The sequence below is a fragment of the Salvelinus sp. IW2-2015 genome, linkage group LG36 (assembly GCF_002910315.2).
Source record: "Salvelinus sp. IW2-2015 linkage group LG36, ASM291031v2, whole genome shotgun sequence".
Taxonomy (NCBI): Eukaryota; Metazoa; Chordata; class Actinopteri; order Salmoniformes; family Salmonidae; genus Salvelinus; species Salvelinus sp. IW2-2015.
The window spans coordinates 7,474,110-7,496,990 of record NC_036875.1 but is presented as its reverse complement, the minus strand read 5'-3'; the positions used below and the strand labels follow the sequence as shown (position 1 = coordinate 7,496,990).

Below are 22,881 nucleotides of genomic sequence, written 5' to 3'. Positions count from 1 at the left end.
AATAGAATTCTCTCTGGTATGCAATCTGGTATCCGCTCAGGTTATGGATGTGTCACTGCAACCTTAAAGGTCCTCAATGATGTCACCATTGCCCTTGATTCTAAGCAATGTTGTGCTGCTATTTTTATTGACTTCGCCAAAGCTTTTAATACGGTAGACCATTCCAAGGAATATTGGTGTCTCTGAGGGGTCCTTGGCCTGTTTTGCTAACTACCTCTCTCAAAGAGTGCAGTGTATAAAGTCAGAAAATCTGCTATCTCAGCCACTGCCTGTCACCAAGGGAGTAGCCCAAGGCTCAATCCTAGGCACCACGCTCTTCTCAATTTACATCAACAACATAGCTCAGGCAGTAGGAAGCTCTCTCATCCGTTTATATGCAGATGATACAGTCTTATACTCAGCTGGCCCTTCCCCGGATTCTGTGTTAAATGCTCTACCACACAGCTTTCCTAGTGTCCAACAAGCTTTCTCTACCCTTAACCTTGTTCTGATCACCTCCAAAACAAAGGTCATGTGGTTCGGCAAGAAGAACCCCTCAACCCACAGGTGTGATTACTACCTCTGAGGGTTTAGAGCTAGAGGTAGGCACCTCATACAATTATTTGGGAGTATGGCTAGATGGTACACTGTCCTTCTCTCAGCACATATCTAAGCTGCAGGCTAAAGTTAAATCTAGACTTGGTTTCATATATCGTAATCGCTCCTCTTTCACCCCAGCTGCCAAACTAACCCTGATTCAGATGACCATCCTACCCATGCTAGATTACGGAGACATCATTTATCGATCAGCAGGTAAGGGTGCTCTCGAGCGGCTAGATGTTCTTTACCATTCGGCCATCAGATTTGCCACCAATGCTCCTTATAGGACACATCACTGCACTCTATACTCCTCTGTAAACGGGTCATCTCTGTATTCCTGTCGCAAGACACACTGGTTGATGCTTATTTATAAAACCCTCTTAGGCCTCCCTCCCCCCAATCTGAGATATCTACTGCATCCCTCATCCTCCACATACAACACCCGTTCTGCCAAACCTATTCTGTTAAAAGGTCCCCAAAGCACACACATCCCTGGGTCGCTCGTCTTTTCAGTTCGCTGCAGCTAGTGACTGGAACGAGCTGCAACAAACACTCAAACTGCACAGTTTTATCTCAATCTCTTCATTCAAAGTCTCAATCATGGACACTCTTACTGACAGGTGTGGCTGCTTTGCGTGATGTATTGTTGTCTCTACCTTCTTGCCCTTTGTGCTGTTGTCTCTGCCCTATAATGTTTGTACCATGTTTTGTACTGCTACCATGTTGTGTTGCTACCATGTTGTGTTGTCATGTGTTGCTGCCTTGCTATGTTGTTATCTTAGGTCTCTCTTTATGTAGTATTGTCTCTCTTGTCGTGATGTGTGTTTTGTCCTATATTTATATGCTATTTAAAAAATATATACAGTATATATATGTAATCCCAGCCCCCGTCCCCGCAGGAGGTCTTTTGCCTTTTGGTAGGCCGTCATTGTAAATAATAATTTGTTCTTAACTGACTTGCCTAGTTAAATAAAGGTACAAAAAATACAAATACAAATAAAAACGTAAATCCCGGTTATTGTTTGGTGAGGTACAACCAATTATTTATATTTACACTATATGACTGATAGGGGACACTGTGTTGAAGCCATGGAGCCTCCATCTTGGTTAATGCATACACCATTGTAGAAAATATTTTGGAAGCTATAGAAAAGCTATAAACATTTATTCATGTCTACATTCGTTTTTGCCACATTTATTTTGTTACAGACATGTTACTGCGTACTTTTAAATTATATTATGTGAGCTAAACAGAACAATTAAAAATGAACAAGTATCTAATAACATTTTCCTGAAATAATCATCTTTGGAGATTACTCATGTTTCCATCCCCACGACAACACAAAAATACTTAAATACAAGTACATTTTTGTCGTTGGAACATTTCATTTATTCCATGAAATACTATGTCGGACTGCTTCTTCTGGGGAGTGCTAATATAGCCGACCAGTAGCTTCAAAGCCTCTCAAAGGCCAATACATAGCATCAGCAATCCAGGGTTTATATACATCATTGGGTACGACCTACTCAAACCTGATTAGCTTGAAGTTATTCTCTAATTATTATTGCAAACACAATGCATTGGATCAACATAGACCTGGAGGATTTAAAACCTGGACGAGCATTACAAGATGTTTACCAGCAAAGAAAACATATCCTATTGTCACCATTGACACAGAGTTTACGAGTGTTTATAAATCTTAATCGCTCTTGGACACCTCAGTAATGAGATAAAGGCGTGTAATCTTAGAGCTACTGTAGGTGAGACGTCCAGAGATTTCCAGGGGGAAACTCTGTCAACAACTTCAATCTACACCAGTTGATGTGGACATACTTGTTCAATTGCCACACCGTTATTCAGTGCTTTCTTTTCATTCTAACATACTGTACCGGTATTGCCCTGTTTGTTCAACTAAACAATTTCCCAAGGGCCCAGAGATTGTGTTCATACAGTAGGTGCCTAAACATATACTGTGAACATATAATTAAACGATGAACAAATGACAGCCTCTATACATATCTTTCATAATCAATTCCGAGCTTGTCTATCTATGAAATACAACAGAACTGTCACGTCCTGACCATAGAAAGCCTGTATTTTCTATGGTAGAGTAGGTCAGGGCATGACTAGGGGTTTTAGTCTAGTTTATTATTTCTATGTGGGGTTCTAGGTTTATTATCTATGTTGGGGTTTGTGTGTGATTCCCAATTAGAGGCAGCTGGTAAACGTTGTCTCTAATTGGGGATCATACTTAAGTTGCACTTTTCCACCTGTGGATTATGGGATATTGTTTATGTTTAGTTGCCTGTTAGCACTGCATTGTCATCACGGTTTGTTTATTCTTTATTGTTTTTGGTTTTCTAAATGTCACTTTCTAATAAATTATGTGGAACTCTACGTACGCTGCGCCTTGGTCCGACCATTATTGCAAACATCGTGACAATAACATTACACGTCAAAAGAAAGGGACAACACAGGGCACAGGCTTATTATTAGCCAGCAAAATAATTACACACAAGACCTTATGTGAAATATGCAAATAAATTAAGACTCATCTCCTTGTCGCTAATCCTCATAGTTTATCCCTTCCTGAACAGAGGGTTCAATTTGCGTATCTCATTTTGCATCTTCACTTTTCTGATGGAAAGCTTGTGATTATAGGAAAAACATTTTTAAATAAAAAAAGGTCTGAGTGGGTGTTTGATCAACAGGCCCACTGTATAGTTGGCTGACTTCAAGATGTGTGTGTGTTGTAGTGCGTTGGCTTGTATGGTAGCCTAGTACAATGTTTGGCAACTACAGGGGTCTATTTATACTGCCAATTCTGTTGTAAAACGTTTCTTAGACAGAAGCAAACGGAACGAAATGGGAAGGGACCTACCTGAATTTGTCCAATAGAAACTCTTGTTTAGCTCTGTTTGCTTCCATTTGGTTCTGAACGGTAAAAAGTTCCCGTAATGAATACACCCCAGTCCTCAAGTACCCACAACAGCACACATTTTGGGGGGGGACAAGTACACCTGATTCAACTTGTCAACTAATCATCAAGCCCTCATTGAGTTGAATCAGTTGTCTGGGGCTACAACAACAATGTGTGCTGTTGGACAGGAGTTGGGAAACACTGGTCTAGTATGCATGCCTTTAAGATTGAGCTTATTGTAAGATTTAATAGTGCGCTATAGAATATATGAGAGAGAGAGCGAGAGAGAGAGAGAGAGAGAGAGAGAGAGAGAGATGCAAATGGAGTGTGGGGGGATTAAGAGCATTAAAGTAAAAAGATAATACAGTTTACCTGTTTAACATCATAGGCAAAGAGCACATATTTCAAGTCCGGGGAAACGGAGTACTTTGCAACATTGAAATTGACCTACAAGACAAAGAAGAGGAAAAGAGAGTGAGAGCATTTTTAAGTGGGTATATCCGTTTGCTAACATGTCACTTTGAGTGGCAGGGTATATGTTTACGTGTAAGTCTGTGTGCATGCATGTTCAGATGGTAAAGGGTTTTCACTTACAAATGTTGTGTTTGTCAGTACAATTTCAGTCTCATTGGTGAGGATGTTAAACTTGATTACGTGGCCATCGCGATTCCTGTAGATCACTTCTGAGTCTATGAAAGGAGAGACAAATAAGAAAAAAACATGTCTTTCTGAAATAATTCCTCTGTCGATTTTCTACTAAGATGAAATTGCAAGGCCTTTGTTGCCATTTGAAGGCAAGGCCGGATGGCTGTCAAAACCAGAACTGTACCTTGAATAAGGCTTTGTAGCCAACATTTTGACAATAAAAAGTCTCCATTCTATACCAATGTCCTTGTTTTTCTTCAGCATAGCAAAGACAGAATGTCCAGTACCTTGTCACATCATTGTCTCTGGAAAATCAAATAACAATAGTAACATGACGGCACTGACTCCATTCATACACATCAGCGTGTGAAGCCAAATAATAATTGAATGGTGTATAGAAACAGTCACAATAAGTAACATTTTTGTTACAAAAATCTGCATGTTCTCTATTGATGGGAAATGCTTTCTGTGCCTAAGGAATGAAACACACACAGTGCCATCAGAAACTATTCACACCCCTTTACTTTTTCCACATTTTGTTGTGGAATAGCACAGGAGGCTGCTGAGGGGAGAACGGCTGATCATAATGGCTGGAATGGAGAAAATGAAATGGCATCAAACATCTGGGAACCATTTATTGATACCATTCCACTCACTCCACTCTTTACCACAAGCCCGTTCCCCCAATTAAGGTGCCACCAACCTCCTGTTTTGTAAGGTCCCTCAGTTGAGCAGTACATTTCCAACACAGATTCAACCACAAAGACCAGGTCGTTTTTCCAATGCCTCGCAAAGAAGGGCACTTATTGGTAGATGGTTAAAAAAAGCTGACATTCAATTTCCCTTTGAGCGTGGATGGTATAGGACAATGATCTAAAACATAAGGCCAAATCTACACTGGAGTTGCTTACAATGATCTAAAACATAAGGCCAAATCTACATTGGAGTTGCTTACCAAGAAGACAGTGAAAGTTCCTGAGTTTTGACATAAATCTGTTCAGAGAATCTGTGGCAAGACCTGAAAATGATTGTCTAGCAATGATCAACAACCAATTTGATAGAGCTTGAATAATATTTTTAACAATAATGGGCAAATGTTGCACAATCCAGGTGTGGAAAGCTTATAGACTTATCCAGAAAGACTCACAGCTGTAATCGCTGCCAAATGTGATTCTAACATGTATTGACTCAGGTGGTTGAATACTTATCTAATAAAATATAAAAGATCATGTATTTTTTTTTTTTTACACAAATGTTAGAATTTTTCTTCCACATGTATTTTGTGTGGATCGTTGACCAAAAAATTCAAATTAAATCCATTTTAAACACACTTTGTAACACAACCAAATGTGGAAAAGTCAAGGTGTGTGAATACTTGTATGTAGCTTGTATTTTGTCCTGTGTTCTTGTTGTTGAATGCCACAGCATTATCTGCTATGTGATCTCATACGCAGACATGACCCTGAAATGTCATCCAGAAAAGGGAGTGACTGCAAATGGCAGACACACACCACACACACACACACACACACACACACACACACACACACACACATACACACACACACACACACATTGAGCAAATGATACCATGCATTGCTAATCACTAATTCATACATGAGTTATGATCAAATGCAAACAAAACAAAGATGGAAGACAATCCATAACGTGCTGTGCTGAAACAATCCCATAATGAAGTTATTCATCTCTGTCAAAAGGTTATTTGGGGGTTATGCAACTGACAGGGCAACCCCAGCAGACCTGGCAACCCCGGCAGATATTGGATTCCTACAGTGGGAGATGATCACCTATACCCGCCTCTCAGCAGAGTCTCATTTGTCCGTCAACTATTTTCTCGTTCACAGCCAATCAGGGCCCTGTTGCCATGCTGTAGTTACCATGGGTTTGATTGATGGGGCCCTCACGGCCCAATCCGGCCCCATATTTTGTTCCTGTCATAACCTCTGTGAGCATATCACAGACATAAATGTCATCATCTAAAACAAGTAATCTGATGCCTCAAGACCACTGGTCGAAATATTTGTGTTTACCACGACCATATACAGTGGGGTCTGAAATGATTGACAACCTTGATAAAGGTAAGCAAAAAGGACTGTATAAAATAAATAATTAAAATACTGAGCTATATTGTATGCTCAAATTATATTATTTCATACTAATAAAAATGTATGTATGGGGTTAGAATCGGTGCTTTGGTCAGATGACATGAAAATAGAGCTATTTGGCCACGCACATCAGTGGTGGATTTGGGGTCGAAATGAAAACGCATAAGCAGAAAATAACTCCATATCTACTGGAAAATACGGTGGTGGATCTTTGATGTTATGGGGCTATTTTGCTTCCACTGGTCCTAAGGCCCTTGTTGACTGTCAATGGCTTCATGAACCTTACCCAGTACCAGGACAGGATATATCAGCCAAAAACCTTTCTGCCTCTGCCAAGAGGCTGAAACGTGGTTGCATGTGGATCTTCCAGCAAGACAATAACCCCAAACACACATCAAAATCCACAAAGAAATTCTTAATTGGCCATAAAATCAACATTTTGCAATGGCCATCTCAGTCTCCGGACTTGAAACCCCATTGGAAACCTGTGGTTTGAGCGCAGATGAAGGATATCAAGGATCTGGAAGGGTTGAACAGGGAGTACAGGAGAGGGCTGAGAATGCACCCTTGTGGGGCCCCAGTGTTGAGGATCAGCAGGGTGGAGATGTTGTTACCTACCCTCACCACCTGGGGGCGGCCCGTCAGGAAGTCCAGGACCCAGTTGCACAGGGTGGGACCTGTCTCTTATACACATCTAGATGTGTATAAGAGACAGACKCCACCCTGTGCAACTGGGTCCTGGACTTCCTGACGCGCCGCCCCCAGGTGGTGAGGGTAGGTAACAACATCTCCACCCCGCTGATCCTCAACACTGGGGCCCCAGAAGGGTGATTTCTGAGCCTTCTCCTGTACTCCCTGTTCACTCATGACTGCGTGGCCATGCACGCCTCCAACTCAATCATCAAGTTTGCAGACGGCACTACAGTGGTAGGCTTGATTACCAACAACAATGAGACGGCCTACAGGGAGGAGTTGAGGGCCCTCGGAGTGTGGTGTCAGGAAAACAACCTCACACTCAATGTCAACAAAACAAAGGAGATGACCGTGGACTTCAGGAAACAGCAGAGAGAGCATCCCCCTATCCACATCGACGGGACAGTAGTCGAGAAGGTGGAGCGTTTTAAGTTCCTCTGCGTACACAACACGGACAAAATTAAATGGTCCACCCACACAGACAGCATGGTAAAGAAGGCGCAGCAGCGCCTCTTCAACCTCAGGAGGCTGAAGAAATTAGGCTTGTCACCAAAAACACTCACAAACTTTTACAGATGCACAATCGAGAGCATCCTGTCGGGCTGTATCACCGCCTGGTACGGCAACTGCTCCGCCCACAACCGTAAGGCTCTCCAGAGGGTAGTGAAGTTTGCACAACGCATCACCGGGGGCAAACTACCTGCCCTCCAGGACACCTACACCACCCGATGTCACAGGAAGGCCAAAAAGATCATCAAGGACAACAACCACCCGAGCCACTGCCTGTTCACCCCGCTATCATCCAGAAGTAGAGGTCAGTACAGGTGCATCAAAGCAGGGGCCGAGAGACTGAAAAACAGATTCTATCTCAAGGCTATCAGACTGTTAAACAGCCATCACTAACATTGAGTGGCTGCTGCCAAAATACTGACTCAACTCTAGCCACTTTAATAATGGAAAACTTGATGTAATAAATGTATCACTAGCCACTTTAACTTCTCTAGGGTAAGGGGGCAGCATTTTCACGTTTGGATGAAAAGCATACCCAAATTCAACTGCCAGCTACTCATCCCCAGAAGATAAGATATGCATATTATTAGTATATTTGGATAGAAAACACTCTGAAGTTTCTAAAACTGTTTGAATCGTGTCTGTGAGTATAACATAACTTATTTAGCAGGCGAAACCCCGAGGACAAACTATTCAGATTATGTTTTTGAGATCACTCTCTTTTCAATGACATTTCATTGGGAAACCAGATTTCTAAGCGAATTGCTTGCAGTTCCTACGGCTTCCACTGGATGTCAACAGTCTTGAGAAATAGGTTGAGATTATTCCTTTGTGTAATGAAGAAATACGGCCATCTTGAAGTCGAGTCACTCCAGGTGTCGTGTTTGATTGAAGTGCATGTCCAAAAGGCATGCTACATTTCGTTTTAATCCTGTATTGAACACAGATCATCCRGTCTTCAATTTTKTCYATTATTAACGTWAAAAAATACCTAAAGTTATATTACAAAAGTAGTTTGAAAWTTTTMGGCAAAGTTTACAGGTAACCTTTGAGATATTTTGTAGTCACGTTTCACAATTAGGAACCAGTGTTTTTCTGGATCAAACGCGCCAAATAAATGGACAWTTTGGATATATATCGWRGGAATTAATCGAACAAAAGGACCYTTTGTGATGTTTATGGGACATATTGGAGTSCCAACAACAGAAGCTRGTCAAAGGTAAGYCATGAATTATATTTTTATTTCTGCGTTTTGTGTCGCGCCTGCAGGCTTGAAATATGCTTCTCTCTCTTTGTTTACTATTGTGCTATACTCAGATAATAGCATRGRATGCTTTCGCCGAAAAGCCTATTTGAATTCTGACATGTTGGCTGGATTCACAAACAGTGTAGCTTTAATTTGGTATCTTTCATGTGTGATTTAATGAAAGTTTGATTTTATAGTAATTTTCATAGTAATTCATATTAATTTGGCGCTCTGCATTTTCTCAGGCTTTTTGCCAAGTGATACAGTAGCGTCTTGCCTAAACTCAGATTTTTGGATATAAATATGACCTTTACCGAACAAAAAATACATGTATTGTGTAACATGAAGTCCTATGAGTGTCATCTGATGAAGATTATCAAAGGTTAGTGATTAATTTTATCTCTATTTCTGCTTTTTGTTACTGCTCTCTTTAGCTGGAAAAATGGCTGTCTTTTTCTGTGACTTGGCTCATACCTAACATAATCGTTTGGTGTGCTTTCGTCGTATAACCTTTTTGAAATCGGACACTTTGGCTGGATTTACAACAGGTGTAACTTTAAAATGGTGTAAAATACTTTCTGTTGTTTTGAATTTGGCGCCCTGCAGTTTCACTGGCTGTTGACGAGGTGGGACGCTACCGTCCCACATACCCTAGAGAGGTTAAACAATGCCACTTTATATCATGTTTACATACCCTACATTACTCATCTAATATGTATATACTGTACTCTATACCATCTTCTGCATCTTGCCTATGCCGTTCGGCCATCACTCATTCATATATTTTTTTGTACATATTCTTATTCATTCCTTTACACTTGTGTGTATAAGGTAGTTGTTGTGAAATTGTTAGGTTAGATTATGTATTAGATATTACTGCATGGTCGGAACTAGAAGTACAAGCCTTTCGCTACACTCACATTCACATCTGCTAAACCATGTGTATGTGACAAATACAATTTGATTTGATTTGAGGTTGTAAACAAGCCCTCGTCTCCAGCATGGGAATAGAAGAGGAATACGTGTTGCAGTAGTCTCAGGTTGGACTACTCCAAATCTTGGTTCTGACACCCAAACGCAAGCTTTGCAGGTCCATCAACCCATTTCAATACCTCTTACACTCTACAGTAACATGTGGATAATGAGAACCTTCGTAAGTCAGCAGAACGTTAATAACCTATTTATTAACACTTTATGTAGTGTCCTGTATTAGTTAGTTTGAAGTGAGACACCTTCGGTCATTCATAACACATCCATAAAGACTATCGCATGGTGCTTTACTTAATTTAAAGTCAGAACCCTTTGGTAATTTATAACACATACATAAATGCCTTATCATATGACGCTGTACTTACTATAAAGTCAGACACCTTTGGTCATTCAAAACATACATAAAGGCTTAAAAATGTAAACACACAGGAGTTATCACTAACAGCTAAAACAAATAAAGATTAAAGACATGTTTAAACCATCCATTTCCTTTTATTTGTACATTTTTAAAACAACACAAATGCATGAAGTTTCAAAAAGTCTAGCAATGCAATTACATTGAACATTACACTGAATAGTGGAGCTTGTCCCTGAGCTGGCGGATAAATGGTTCTTGCCCCTCTTCCTGCTGCATGTTTGTTCCGACCTCAAAAGTAATAACAAAGTTAGCGTGTCTGTAAGGAAATTAGTTTCTCACGCCATCTGGATAAGGGCATTTCTGTGTTGAGCCAGAAACTCTAAAATGGGAAGTGTGGAATCTCCATTCAATTCATGTCACTACATTCCTCTTTCATTTAAAAATCTCATGATGTGACTATGAGATGTGGCTGTATCTCAACAAACCTGTACCCCCACACACTGACTCGGTACCGGTACCCTCTGTATATAGCTCCGTTTTTGTTATTTTGTGTTACTTTTTATTATTTTTTACTTAAGTTTATTTGGTAAATATTTTCTTAACTCTTCTTGAACTGCACTGTTGGTTAAGGGCTTGTCAGTAAACATTTCACGGTAAGGTCTACACTTGTTGTATTTGGAGCATGTGACAAATCAAATTTGATTTGATCTAGGGTTATTTGCGGCAGGTAGCCTAGTGATTAAAGCGTTGGGCAAGTAATCGAAAGGTTGCTGGATCGAATCCCCCAAGCTGACAAGGTAAAAATCTGTCATTCTGCCCCTGAACAAGGCAGTTAATCCACTGCTCCCCGGTAGGCCGTCATTGAAAACAAGGATTTGTTCCTTTGCACTCTATTTGCGCCCAAATCACATCACATGTGCGCTTACTGCACTACAGAATACCGCTAACCAAACAACAGTGCAGAGCATGCCCACTGAATTAAAGGGCAACTTCATTCAAAAATCTATGTTTCTGAGATTCTTTCCAGACGGCAAAAGTCATCCCCTGATGTGGTTTAAGCATTGTAGTGAACACAGTAAATCCCATTTTTGCTTTTCAAAAAAAGTTGGAAAAAAACGGGTAAACCAGAAAAAAGGGGGAATTTGAAACCTGGAAAAACCAAGAAAACATATTTTGTAGGCAAGAAATAAAAACGAATTTTAAAAGGCCCTAACAACATTTTTTGCTGTGCATTGCTGTGCAGGCGCGTGACGGGCCTATACTGGCTGGAGGGGGAAATGGGGCTGGTACAGGCTATTATCATTTTCAAAACTTGGTTTGGCCTTATGGAATATTCACTAACACTGTTATGGCTTTTGAGAACAGCCATAATGATGACACTACGCTGTCATTGTAATGATGCTTCTATTAAATCAAATCAAATCAAAGTTTATTTGTCACGTGTGCTGAATACAACAGGTGTAGACCTTACAGTGAAATGCTTACTTACAGGCTCTAACAAATAGTGCAAAAAAGGTATTAGGTGAACAATAGGTAGGTAAAGAAATAAAACAACTGTAAAAAGACAGGCTATATACAGTAGCGAGGCTATAAAAGTAGCGAGGCTACATACAAACACCAGTTAGTCCGGCTGATTGAGGTAGTATGTACATGTAGATACGGTTAAAGTGATTATGCATATATGATGAACAGAGAGTAGTAGTAGCGTAAAAGAGGGGTTGGCGGGTGGCGGGACACAATGCAGATAGCCCGGTTAGCCAATGTGCGGGAGCACTGGTTGGTCGGCCCAATCGAGGTAGTATGTACATGAATGTATAGTTAAAGTGACTATGCATATATGATAAACAGAGAGTAGCAGCAGCGTTAAAAGAGGGGTTGGTTGGCGGGGGCACACAATGCAAATAGTCCGGGTAGCCATTTGATTACCTGTTCAGAAGTCTTATGGCTTGGGGGTAAAAAACTGTTGAGAAGCCTTTTTGTCCTAGACTTGGCACTCTGGTACAGCTTGCCATGCGGTAGTAGAGAGAACAGTCTATGACTGGGGTGGCTGGGGCCCTTGACAATTTTTAGGTTCTTCTTCTGACACCGCCTGGTGTAGAGGCCCTGGATGGCAGGCAGCTTAGCCCCAGTGATGTACTGGCCCGTACGCACTACCCTCTGTAGTGCCTTGCGGTCGGAGGCCGAGCAATTGCCGTACCAGGCAGTGATGCAACCAGTCAGGATGCTCTCGATGTTGCAGCTGTAGAACCTTTAGAGTCAGGCATGGCAATGAAGTAGTTTATAATTATTCCACATCAAAAAATCTCCATCAAAATCTCTCAGTTTAAGCTAGAGTTATCTGCCTATGTCGGCCTTCCACATCTGCGATTGAAGGTGGCCGAGTTACGGCGGTGCTTGTCAGACAATGAGACATCCCGAAAATCGGTCTTCTCACGAAAACGTCTGTAGCGTCCGAACTGAAGGTAACCCATACAAATGAATGGCAGTATGGAGGCAGATTTGACACAACAAAATAAGGGGTTAAATATGTTTAAAAATATATCTCCTAGATATAGGACAAACACTTCAAAACCCTATTCCTTAAGATTTATTTTGTGACTGTCTTTTTTGCCATTTATGAAAGTGTTATTCAATGTGTTTCTATGGGCTATAGTAGTAAAGACCAAATTCAATATTTTATGAATAAATATTTTTATATAGATGTTTTTATACCTAAAAGGGTCCTACAATTCTAAATCAAATAGCTAAATGATCCATGGCATGACCATCTTAAAACAATTCCATATGTGGCTTGGTAGAAACCCCACCCCAATGGCTTAAACTTTACAGATTCGTCCTTGCAAAAGAGTGTCTAACCCCAAACAGATGCCGACCACGAGTTTGGACAGCACAGCGGACCCTGAGGAATAATCCTGGTGTTCCAAAGAACTGCGGTCACCTAGGCCGCTGCATGCATCGCAAATGTCAAAAATCATCTCTCATTGAAATCAAAAACTCTGGTCCTGAGCCTAAATTTGGAGATACTTATGTGTGAAGTAGCACTACTAAACTTCGACTTTATGGCAACTAAGTTACTGTAGGGGTTTTGGGTAACTTTCCATTTGAGGTTTAATTGAGATAGGGGTGAGAGGATGATCTTTAAAACATTGCGAGCCATCGATAGGCCTTTTTCCGTGCTTGTCTACTTAAATAATGGAACGTTCCACACTGAAAAGTACAAACGAAGACTCTAATGCATAAGTAATGTACTACTTCTGTAACATGTTAAATAATGAATAACTCGGGCCCTTTTACCAGTCTGAAAATCCCCAGCTTAGGGTTGGGCTTGTAGTTACCCTGCCCTCCCACTGTAGCCTGTCCTCAAGCTCCATCTCCATCTGCCCGCAGCAGCCCTCTGCAAACTAAACTAAACTCAAAACCATGAGACAGACCTTTCAGGCTTTTCGCTGGGCTACAGTACACCACGGCTGTGGAACACACAACCAGACTCTGTCAGGACTGCAGTGTCCCTCTCAAGTTTTTAATTTAAACTCAATACATTCCTCTTTCCGTTCTTACAGACTGAATACTCCTCAGTCCTATAATTGTGACTTTCATAACAGACATCTATGACATGGCATTGACATGCAGCCTAGCCCATACGAGGGATGGTTCAAGGAAAGTGTTGCCAACACTTCAAAATAGGGATCACATATTAGGAACTTATTCGCGTATATGAAGTGTGTATATAAGTAGCTAATTTGAATTACCAGCCATTATGCCTAATGAATGGCTAATAATACCCAATAAAGGCCTAATTAGCTACTTATACTGCAAATCAGTGCCTTTGTCGGAGTGATCCCTATACTGGCGTTACCAAAGTCTGGATCACTTTCCTAGAGCGATGACCTGCCCATAGTTGTAGACAACACGCAACACTAACATACTTCAAATGCAGTCATATACGCATCATGTGACCGAAACGGTCTGAAACATGCATTATTGCCTCCCTACAATGCACCTTTTAATGTCGGTTTCCCTAACGTTGGCAGAGATCACATTCACTGTAAATGCTGTAGATGTCGGCTCAATAAAAAACATGTGTTTAAAGACGTCCTCTATTGTTCTTTAGACACAACTGCAAACTTCAAGGAGTAGGGCATTCAAAGATTTGATCTGACGGGAACTTGTGATGTCATCGGCCTCCCCCTTGCTTGAGGAACAATAGAGGAGCAATAGAGAACAAAAAGAGGAGAGGCCCACTTGTGCTCTGTCACGACACACCTGGACCTATTGAGATGTGCCTTTTGATCAGTAAATCAGGTGTTAAATGAGGTGAAAAGGTCACGCGCCATGTGCTTGTTGACAATGCACCGTTGATTAGATCCCAGGTATTGTCTGCATGAGTCACACAAATCTGTTTACCAAGAAACTCATTTGCATGACCTATCATATCTTCTTATGGCTGCAGGGGCAGTATTGAGTAGCTTGGATGAAAGGTGCCCAGGGTAAACGGCCTGCTCCTCAGTCATAGTTGCTAATATATGCATATTATTATTAGTATTGGATAGAAAACACTCTGAAGTTTCTAAAACAGTTTGAATTATGTCTGTGAGTATAACAGAACTCATATGGCAGGCAAAAATCTGAGAAGAAATCCAACCAGGAAGTGAGAAATCTGAGGTTGGTCGATTTTCAACTCATCGCCTATTGAAAACACAGTAGGATATGGATCTGTTTGCACTTCCTACGCCTTCCACTAGATGTCAACAGTCTGTAGAACCTTGAATGAAGCTTCTACTGTGATGCTGGGCCGGATGAGGTGATGTGGAGCCGGATGAGAGCCGTTTGAGTCAGTGGTCTGGCAGAGAGCCAGGTCCTGGTCACGCGCATTCCACATGATATCGACTTGCGTTCCATTACTTCTATAGACACAAAGGAATTCTCTGGTTGGAACGTTATTAAATATTTATGATAACAACATCCTAAAGATTGATTCTATACTTAGTTTGACATGTTTATTCGACCTGTAATATAACTTTTTGAAGTTTTCGTCCGACGTTCGCCTGGACCTGCACGAGCGTTTGGATATGTGTACTAAACGTGCTAACAAAAGTAGCTACTTGGACATAAATAATGGACATTATCGAACAAAACAACAATTTATTGTGGAACTAGGATTCCTGGGAGTGCATTCTGATGAAGATCATCAAAGTAAGGGAATATTTATAATGTAATTTCGTATTTCTGTTGACTCCAACATGGCGGAGAAATTTTGTTTCTATCTGAGCGCAGTCTCAGATTATTGCATGGTTTGCTTTTTCCGTAAAGTTATTTTGAAATCTGACACAGCGGTTGCATTAAGAACAAGTGTATCTTAAATTCTATGTAAAACATGTATATTTCATCAAAGTTTATGATGAGTATTTCTGTTATTTGATGTGCTCTGCAATTTCTCATATTTTGGAGGCATTTCTGAACATGGCGCCAATGTAAACTGAGGTTTTTGGATATAAATATGAACTTAATCGAACAAAACATATATGTATTGTGTAACATGAAGTCCTATGAGTGTCATCTGATGAAGATCATCAAAGGTTAGTGATTCATTTCTATCTCTATTTCTGCTTTTTGTGACTCCTGTCTTTGGCTGGAAAAATAGCTGTGATTTTGCGGTGACCTAACATAATCGTTTGTGGTGCTTTCGCTGAAAAGCCCATTTGAAATCGGAGACTTTGGTGGGATTAACAACAAGATTACCTTTAAAATAGTATAAGATACATGTATGTTTGAGGAATTTTAATTATGAGATTTCTGTTGTTTGAATTTGGCGCCCTGCACTTTCACTGGCTGTTGTCATATCATCCCGTTAACGGGATTGCAGCCATAAGAAGATTTCAATGAATCAGATTCCTTCTTCTTCCTCCTTCAAGCAGCCAAGAAACAGTTAATGAAAATGGCCCTGAGTGGTGGAGTCATTATGAGTCAGATTCTAATGGAAAGAAGGGTATAAGAACCAGCTCCCTGTAGAAATAGATGTGATTGAGGGGTTGTGAGAGTTATGCACTTCCTCATCAGACATACTCTGAAATATTGAGCACATCATTTTTTATTAAACCGTCGGTTTGATTACGTTCTCGAGTTCTGTCTGTGGCATCTGCCGCTGTAACCCAGGCAGACTGAACACACACACATACTGTACGTACATGAACAAACACCAGACGACAGATGATTGACAATGCAGAATTGGTTTCCTCCTAGGGCAGTCTGTGAAATATCAAGGTATTTGATATTAACAATAGATTCTGATGTAACATACTAACATAGAATTCCTAATGATCGTTTTTGATGGCATGTGTCAGTCCTTCCGTCCTACTTTGTAGAACAATACCAGTGAAACAGAAGTTATGTTTGATAGTCAAACCTGACAAATAATAGGGTATATCCATTTGAATTCAATCACTTTCTGACAGCACCACTTTTGATGTGAACGAAACCTCCCATCCATATTCGCCTATTGTAGAAGTGTTCAGAAAGGGACTTTTTGGACCTACTGTAACAGCCATGTCTTCATCACAGGAAAAGATAAACAGTTGAGATTTATATAATTTAGAAGCTTACATACAGGGTTGTCAAACTAGTTTATACTTTCAAAAACAATATGTTTTATAATATAAATGCACTTTTTTTTCTCCCTCTAGCCTCAATTATCAAAAAACACAAACTCAGATTTGTTTCATGTTGTATCTTAGACCCTCTTTTACATAATCTAATGTTTTTGTGTTGTGCCCACCATACGTTGAGACACAACTTGCTCATGAATACAATCATGTTTTGGCTGATGAATGTGATAAAATATTAATAAAACATTTCAAATGATACCAAAAAGATGGTTGGAGGTCCACACATCAGAGAATGTCGACTTGAATGGGAATATCTGTTGTTTTAAATTACACTGTCAATCCACCATAGGAAACCTATTGAAATCGTAGAAATACAGATACTAGAATAGACATGACCATTTAAGTTGACATTCGATGGTGGGTGGACTGGTGGTCATCTTTGCGGTATTAATTAGAATAAAAATTGTAATTCAATAAAAATTTCAATGGTGTATTAGCTAAATTGCAGTGGTCTGAATGGATAGGTCGAATCTATGAATTATATTTCTATGATTGAAATGACACCCACCCTGTATTCAAGAGCATGATGTGTCTCAACCGATAGCGGGTACAACACAAAAACATCACATGTTGTGAAATAGAGTCTACCCATCAAACCAAAATTGGTTCTGTGAAAGTTCATTAGGTCCTCATAACACAAAAACTGTCCAGCCGTGCTGATGATTATAGAATGTTGTATAAAACACTTGCCTGATGTTACAAGAACGTTCCTAGAACACATTTAATCTGTTCTTTAAAGGTTCCCACAACGTTTCATTAGGTGCGGGAACAGTCTGTGTGGCGGAAGAATCATAACTAGTTAGGTAACATAGATAATTAAGATGTCTTATCTATATAATATGCTTATATGATATGATTGTTATTTGAATGTATCCCTTCGGACTCTGGCGTTGGCAGTTGCACTTCCTCCCTCAGCTGGGCCTCAGTCACCTGGGGCCCAGAGAGGGGAGAAGTCAGGCTTGCCTTTCACATGTCTCTGGTGCTATGCAGAATATCAGCAAGAGAGGAGGACAGGAGGGAACATTGTCTTCATATGTGAACGTGTCTTTACCTATTCTAAACCATGTGAAGGGATGGCGCGATTAATGGGGAACCAATTACTTGTCTCCACAATGTCTGTGCGCCAGTCACTCCCTCCTTCGGCCTTGGGGGGAACCATTGTATGTCATCTCTGATGTTGCACCTATCCTAGGGTAGTATATGACCTAGAGGCTCACTTCTCTCAGTGAGCTTGTCCAGGCATGTGATCAAGAAGGGGCTTTACTTGAGATGGGAGTATCTGGAGTTGACAATTGATTTTTGCCATATAATGAATTGGTGTTTCTGTGCTATGAAGTACCAGGAACAAGATAGGAGCCTCGTCTTAGGTGCCAGACTGAAAAATAAGAACAGTCTTCATAGCAAATGCTATCTGCTGCGGGATACTCCTTTCTCATATATCAAGTTTCACCTTGTGACCCATTCCATACGTCTGTTGTTCGTCATGAAGACTAAAAGGGTGTATCTTTTCTATAAAATATATTTGTATTCATCATATGTCAGAACTACTCGTCACAACACTTGGAAGTGTTGAGCCGAACAGCCTCATCATTATAGAAGCAATTGCTCTATGCCATCCTTATTAATACATTTTGAATAAAGTAATATCCTGATTGGTGATTGACCTTGTCTCTCCTCATTATTGATTAGAATTTCCACGACATCTGGTGGGAACATTTGCAGGACATAACAAAATATATGTTTCCAAAACGTAAAAACTGTCCAGTGGTGCGGAAGATTGTACCATTTTTCTTTTAGGCTGCAAAACATTCACCTGATGTTAGAAGAATGTTCCCAGTACACATTTAGGCTGTTCTTTAAAGGTTCCCAGAATGTTTCATTAGGTTGTGCGAACAGCATAGTGGGAACATTGTGGGGACACAAACATTTAGCCAAAGCACAAAAACTGTCCAGTTGGGCTGACATTCAGATAATGTTTGCATCAGTCTGCAAAAAACATTCATACACTGTTTAAGTTAGGTTGCACAGGACATTTCTATAATGTTGTAAGAATGTTGACAGAACACCTGGTCTAAGTTCTTTAAGGTTCCCAGAACATTTAATTAAGTTATGGGAGTTGTCTGGTATGTAGCAAGAATATTCTTCTGAAATTCACATACTGTAGGTTGCGCAGAACATTCTCACAATGTTGCACAATGTTCCACAAATTAGATTGCTTTGTATGTTTCTATGTTTTGTTTGGTCAGGGTGTGATGTGGGTGGGCATCCTATGTTGTATGTCTAGGTTGTCTTTTTCTATGTGTTTGGCCTAGTATGGTTCTCAATCAGAGGCAGGTGTCAGTCGTTGTCTCTGATTGGGAGACATATTTAGGTAGCCTTTGTGTTTTGTGGGTGGTTATTTTCTGTGTCTGTGTTTCACCATACGGAACTGTCTCGGTCGTTTATCAGTTTATTGTTTTTGTTCATTGTTCAAGTATTCTTATTAAAATGGATACTTACCACGCTGCGCATTGGTCCTCCTCTTCTCATTCCAACGACGAGCGTTACAGCTACTTTCACAACAGCTAATGGAGATCCTTATAAAATACCAATACCAATCAACAGCACAACTGGACAGTTTCTGTGTTTTGTAAAAAATATATTTTGTGATGTCCCCACAATGTTCTCACGAGACTGTTGCTACAACATAATGAAACATTCTGGGAACCTTTAAAGAACACAATAAATATAAACATTTTAGTTTTGCTGGGAAAACTTTACTGGTAAGTTATGTCACTACGTTACCTGGAAACCGAATGAGAACTTTTGGGAGATGTTCTCTGGTGGTTGTTACAGATGTTGAGCATATTTTAGTGAATGTTAGGAGAACATTGTAATCCTATTTCATTTAAAACAAAAACACATTTTTGTAATCAAAAACATTCTATCATCCTAGTGTTAAAATAAAACTCATTGGAAATCTTAGTTAATGTTCTGGGAATGTTTCCGGTTTGCTGGGTAAGCTACAACATATGCGAAAAAGAGTCTACATGTTATTACATAATTTACATTAAAGGTTTAAAGATGACCAAAACAATTCTTTAAAAAAAAAATCCATTAAATCATTTAATAATTTGACAAATGTGTTTGAAAGCTTTTAAATGAATCATTCTCAACTGTTGATCTTTTCCAGTGATGAAGACATGTATGTCTCATGGTATGGTAGGGTATACAAAATGAGTCAACTTTGAGCACCTTTATTGCTTGAATGTTATGGCATTCAGGTCAAAAATGTCACTTTCTGAGCACTTCTACAATGGGCAAATATGTATGTAAGGTGTCGTTAAAATCAAAACGGGTGCTGACAAAAAGTGACTGAATTCCACTGGATTTACCCAATACTTACTCATCCACCTTGGCATTACGCCCATGAATCTGTCTTTCTTGTGTCACACGAACATTAAGTGTTAAAAGTACAAGCAAAACTCTGTAAAAGTACACTAGCCACAGTGCTAAATCAGATCACGAACACAACCATCTGACTTTCTCTAGACCTATAAGTGAAAGCATTGATGATTCAAATGGCATTTTGCAGATTGGGATACAAAGGTAATGGTTGCTAAATGTACTACGATTGCAGAGGCTCATGTCCAAGGGAGAAACACTGCACAATGAAATATGCAACACGCAACTGCTTAATTTAATCAAAGGTTATGGAACGAACAAATGAACGATGTAGTGCTGGTCCCTAAGGTTCTCCAAAAAGTCAGACCCGGTCAAGCTTGAAGCTAACTTGGCAAAGATTAAACTTATAAGTGCCTGAGTCCGCAGTACTCGCTACAGTGCGCACCACATGTTTTATGGATAGGCATGTGACAATGTGCAGAAGACACTGCACTAGTCATCAGTGTCCTGCAGAAATAGCTCATTTGTATCAGTATCATATGCTTCTGCTATTCAATAAATGTAATATCAAAGGAGTTAATTGATTACTGCGAGTGTCAGAGACTACGAATGAGCCTGCTGCAGTCGCCTCAGTGAATCTAACTTTGGATTTCCGGAGCAATTAGCGCCCCCATAAATCAACACATGAATATATCATAGCTGACAAAGACAGACGGCCAAGATGATATGTGCAACTTATAACCCTTTTTCATCAAGACCCATGATATGTATTTCTGAAGTTACACCATCTTGCACCACACCGTAGGCTAAATAAACCATGCATATACACTGAGTGTAGAAAACATTTGGAACACCTTCCTAATATTGAGTTGTAACCCTTTTCCCCGCAGAACAGTCTCAATCAACGGGGCATGGACTACAAGGTGTTGAAAGCATTCCACAGGGATGCTTGTTGACTCCAATGCTTCCCACAGTTGTGTCAAGTTGGCTGGATGTCCTTTGGGTGGTGGACCATTCTTTAAACACACAGGAAATTGTTGAGCATGAAAAACCCAGCGTTGCAGTTCTTGACACACTCTAACCGGTGCGCATGCCACATACTACCATTCTCAGTTCAAAGGCACAAAAAAATGTTGTCTTGCCCATTCACCCTTTGAATGGCACACATACACAATTCATGTCTCAATTGTCTCAAGGCTTAAAAATCCTTATTTAACCAGTCTCCTCCCTTTAATTTACACTGATTGAAGTGGATTTAACAGGTGACTTCAACAAGGGATCATAGCTTTCACCTGGATTCAATTAGTCAGTCTATGTCAGGGTTTCCCAAACTCGGTCCTCTAAGGGGTGCTCTAACTCGGTCCCCTAAGGGGTGCACGTTTTGGTTTTTACCCTAGCACTACGAAGCTGATTCAAATAATAATCTAATCATCTAGCTTTGATCATTTGAATCAGCTGACTAGTGTTAGGGCAAAAAACTAAATGCACACCCCTTGGGGTCCCGAGGACTGAGTTTAGGACCGCTGGTCTATGTCATGGAAAGAGCAGCAATGTTTTGTACACAGTGTATATCATCAATGTTATACACGGATCTTGATCATTGAATAACATCTGAATTAGCTACAAAGAACACATATTCATTAACCTTACTCTGTTGACACATTTAGGGAAAGGGGGATACCTAGACAGTTGCACAACTGAATGCATTCAACCCAACACCTCTAATGAGTGTTTGGAGAGTGGAAAACACACTCCATTGGTTGTGTTATAGTGGTGTGGCTATATGCAGACTGGAGTCCCATGCACCAGTGGAGAACCAGGTTATCCACAGACAGTGGATATCAAATATGAAATTACAACAACAAGAGTCTGTTGTGGAATATTTTTGAGATTTATCACCGTTACTGTATTACTTTTGAGTTTGTTTACTTTGTTTTGCTCCTGGCAATGAGTTATGTAGGATCATGGATCCATGCTACTTAGCTCTCACCCTGTTAAAGGGATCCATCAGGATTTTGGCAAGGCCATTTATCTACTTCCCAGTGTCAGATGAACTTTACCATGTCTCTGTGTCCAGTATGAAGGAAGTTAGAGGAAGTGTCACGAGATCATGATAACTGGTAGTCTATGGGTATCTGCTAGCATGCTAGTGTTTCCATTGTGAATTCATGCAACATATCTTGACACCTGGATTCAAGATAGCTTTCAATTTTTTTTATTTTTATAATCCATATACAGTAATTTGTTAAATGAGAAAGTGAAACCATTGTTGAAATACTATAAAAGACTGAGATAATGTGAAATAGAATGAGAGATGGCTGATCTGCACTGTTTGAAGATTTGGCACACACTGCATTTAGCAGAGAACATGTTTTTAGAGACAGGTGAGACTTTTTCTGCAGAAAGTACAGATTGGTATCAGATTGGTCATCAGATATTGTTTCCCAAAACCAATCTTATAGAAATTATGCTAAATTTTAAGACATACAAGGCAAACGCATGCCATTTCGGTGCACATCCAAGTGCTATCCTCACAAGTTTTTGGCAACGGGCACTTTTCAGAGGGAGCTTGCCAATTGGCATCTCACAGCTCTCGATGAGCCAATGTTTTGGATGCAATCATTAGCAAAACAAACAGTAACATAAAACATTTCCATAAGCCATCGCACAATAGGGTGAAGTCAAGAGGGGTTTCCTTGCCATGATGCCATAAATAGGTTCCCAAATACGAATGGGCAAAAGACGGCACCCACATCGCCATAAAATA

The 22,881-nt window shown here is 40.1% G+C and overlaps 1 protein-coding gene across 2 annotated transcripts in view; it reads right to left on the bottom strand.

Annotated features, from left to right (window-relative positions):
* The window catches only part of LOC111959877 (inactive dipeptidyl peptidase 10), a 309,270-nt gene that overhangs the window by 54,638 nt on the left and 231,751 nt on the right, over positions 1-22,881 (bottom strand). For both annotated transcript variants that reach the window (XM_070437581.1, XM_023981712.2), the window contains exons 4-5: positions 4,095-4,189; positions 3,873-3,947 (exon numbers count right to left, since the gene is read on the bottom strand). In XM_070437581.1, coding sequence (XP_070293682.1) covers positions 3,873-3,947; positions 4,095-4,189 — 170 coding nt within the window. The remainder of the gene's footprint in view (positions 1-3,872; positions 3,948-4,094; positions 4,190-22,881) is intronic.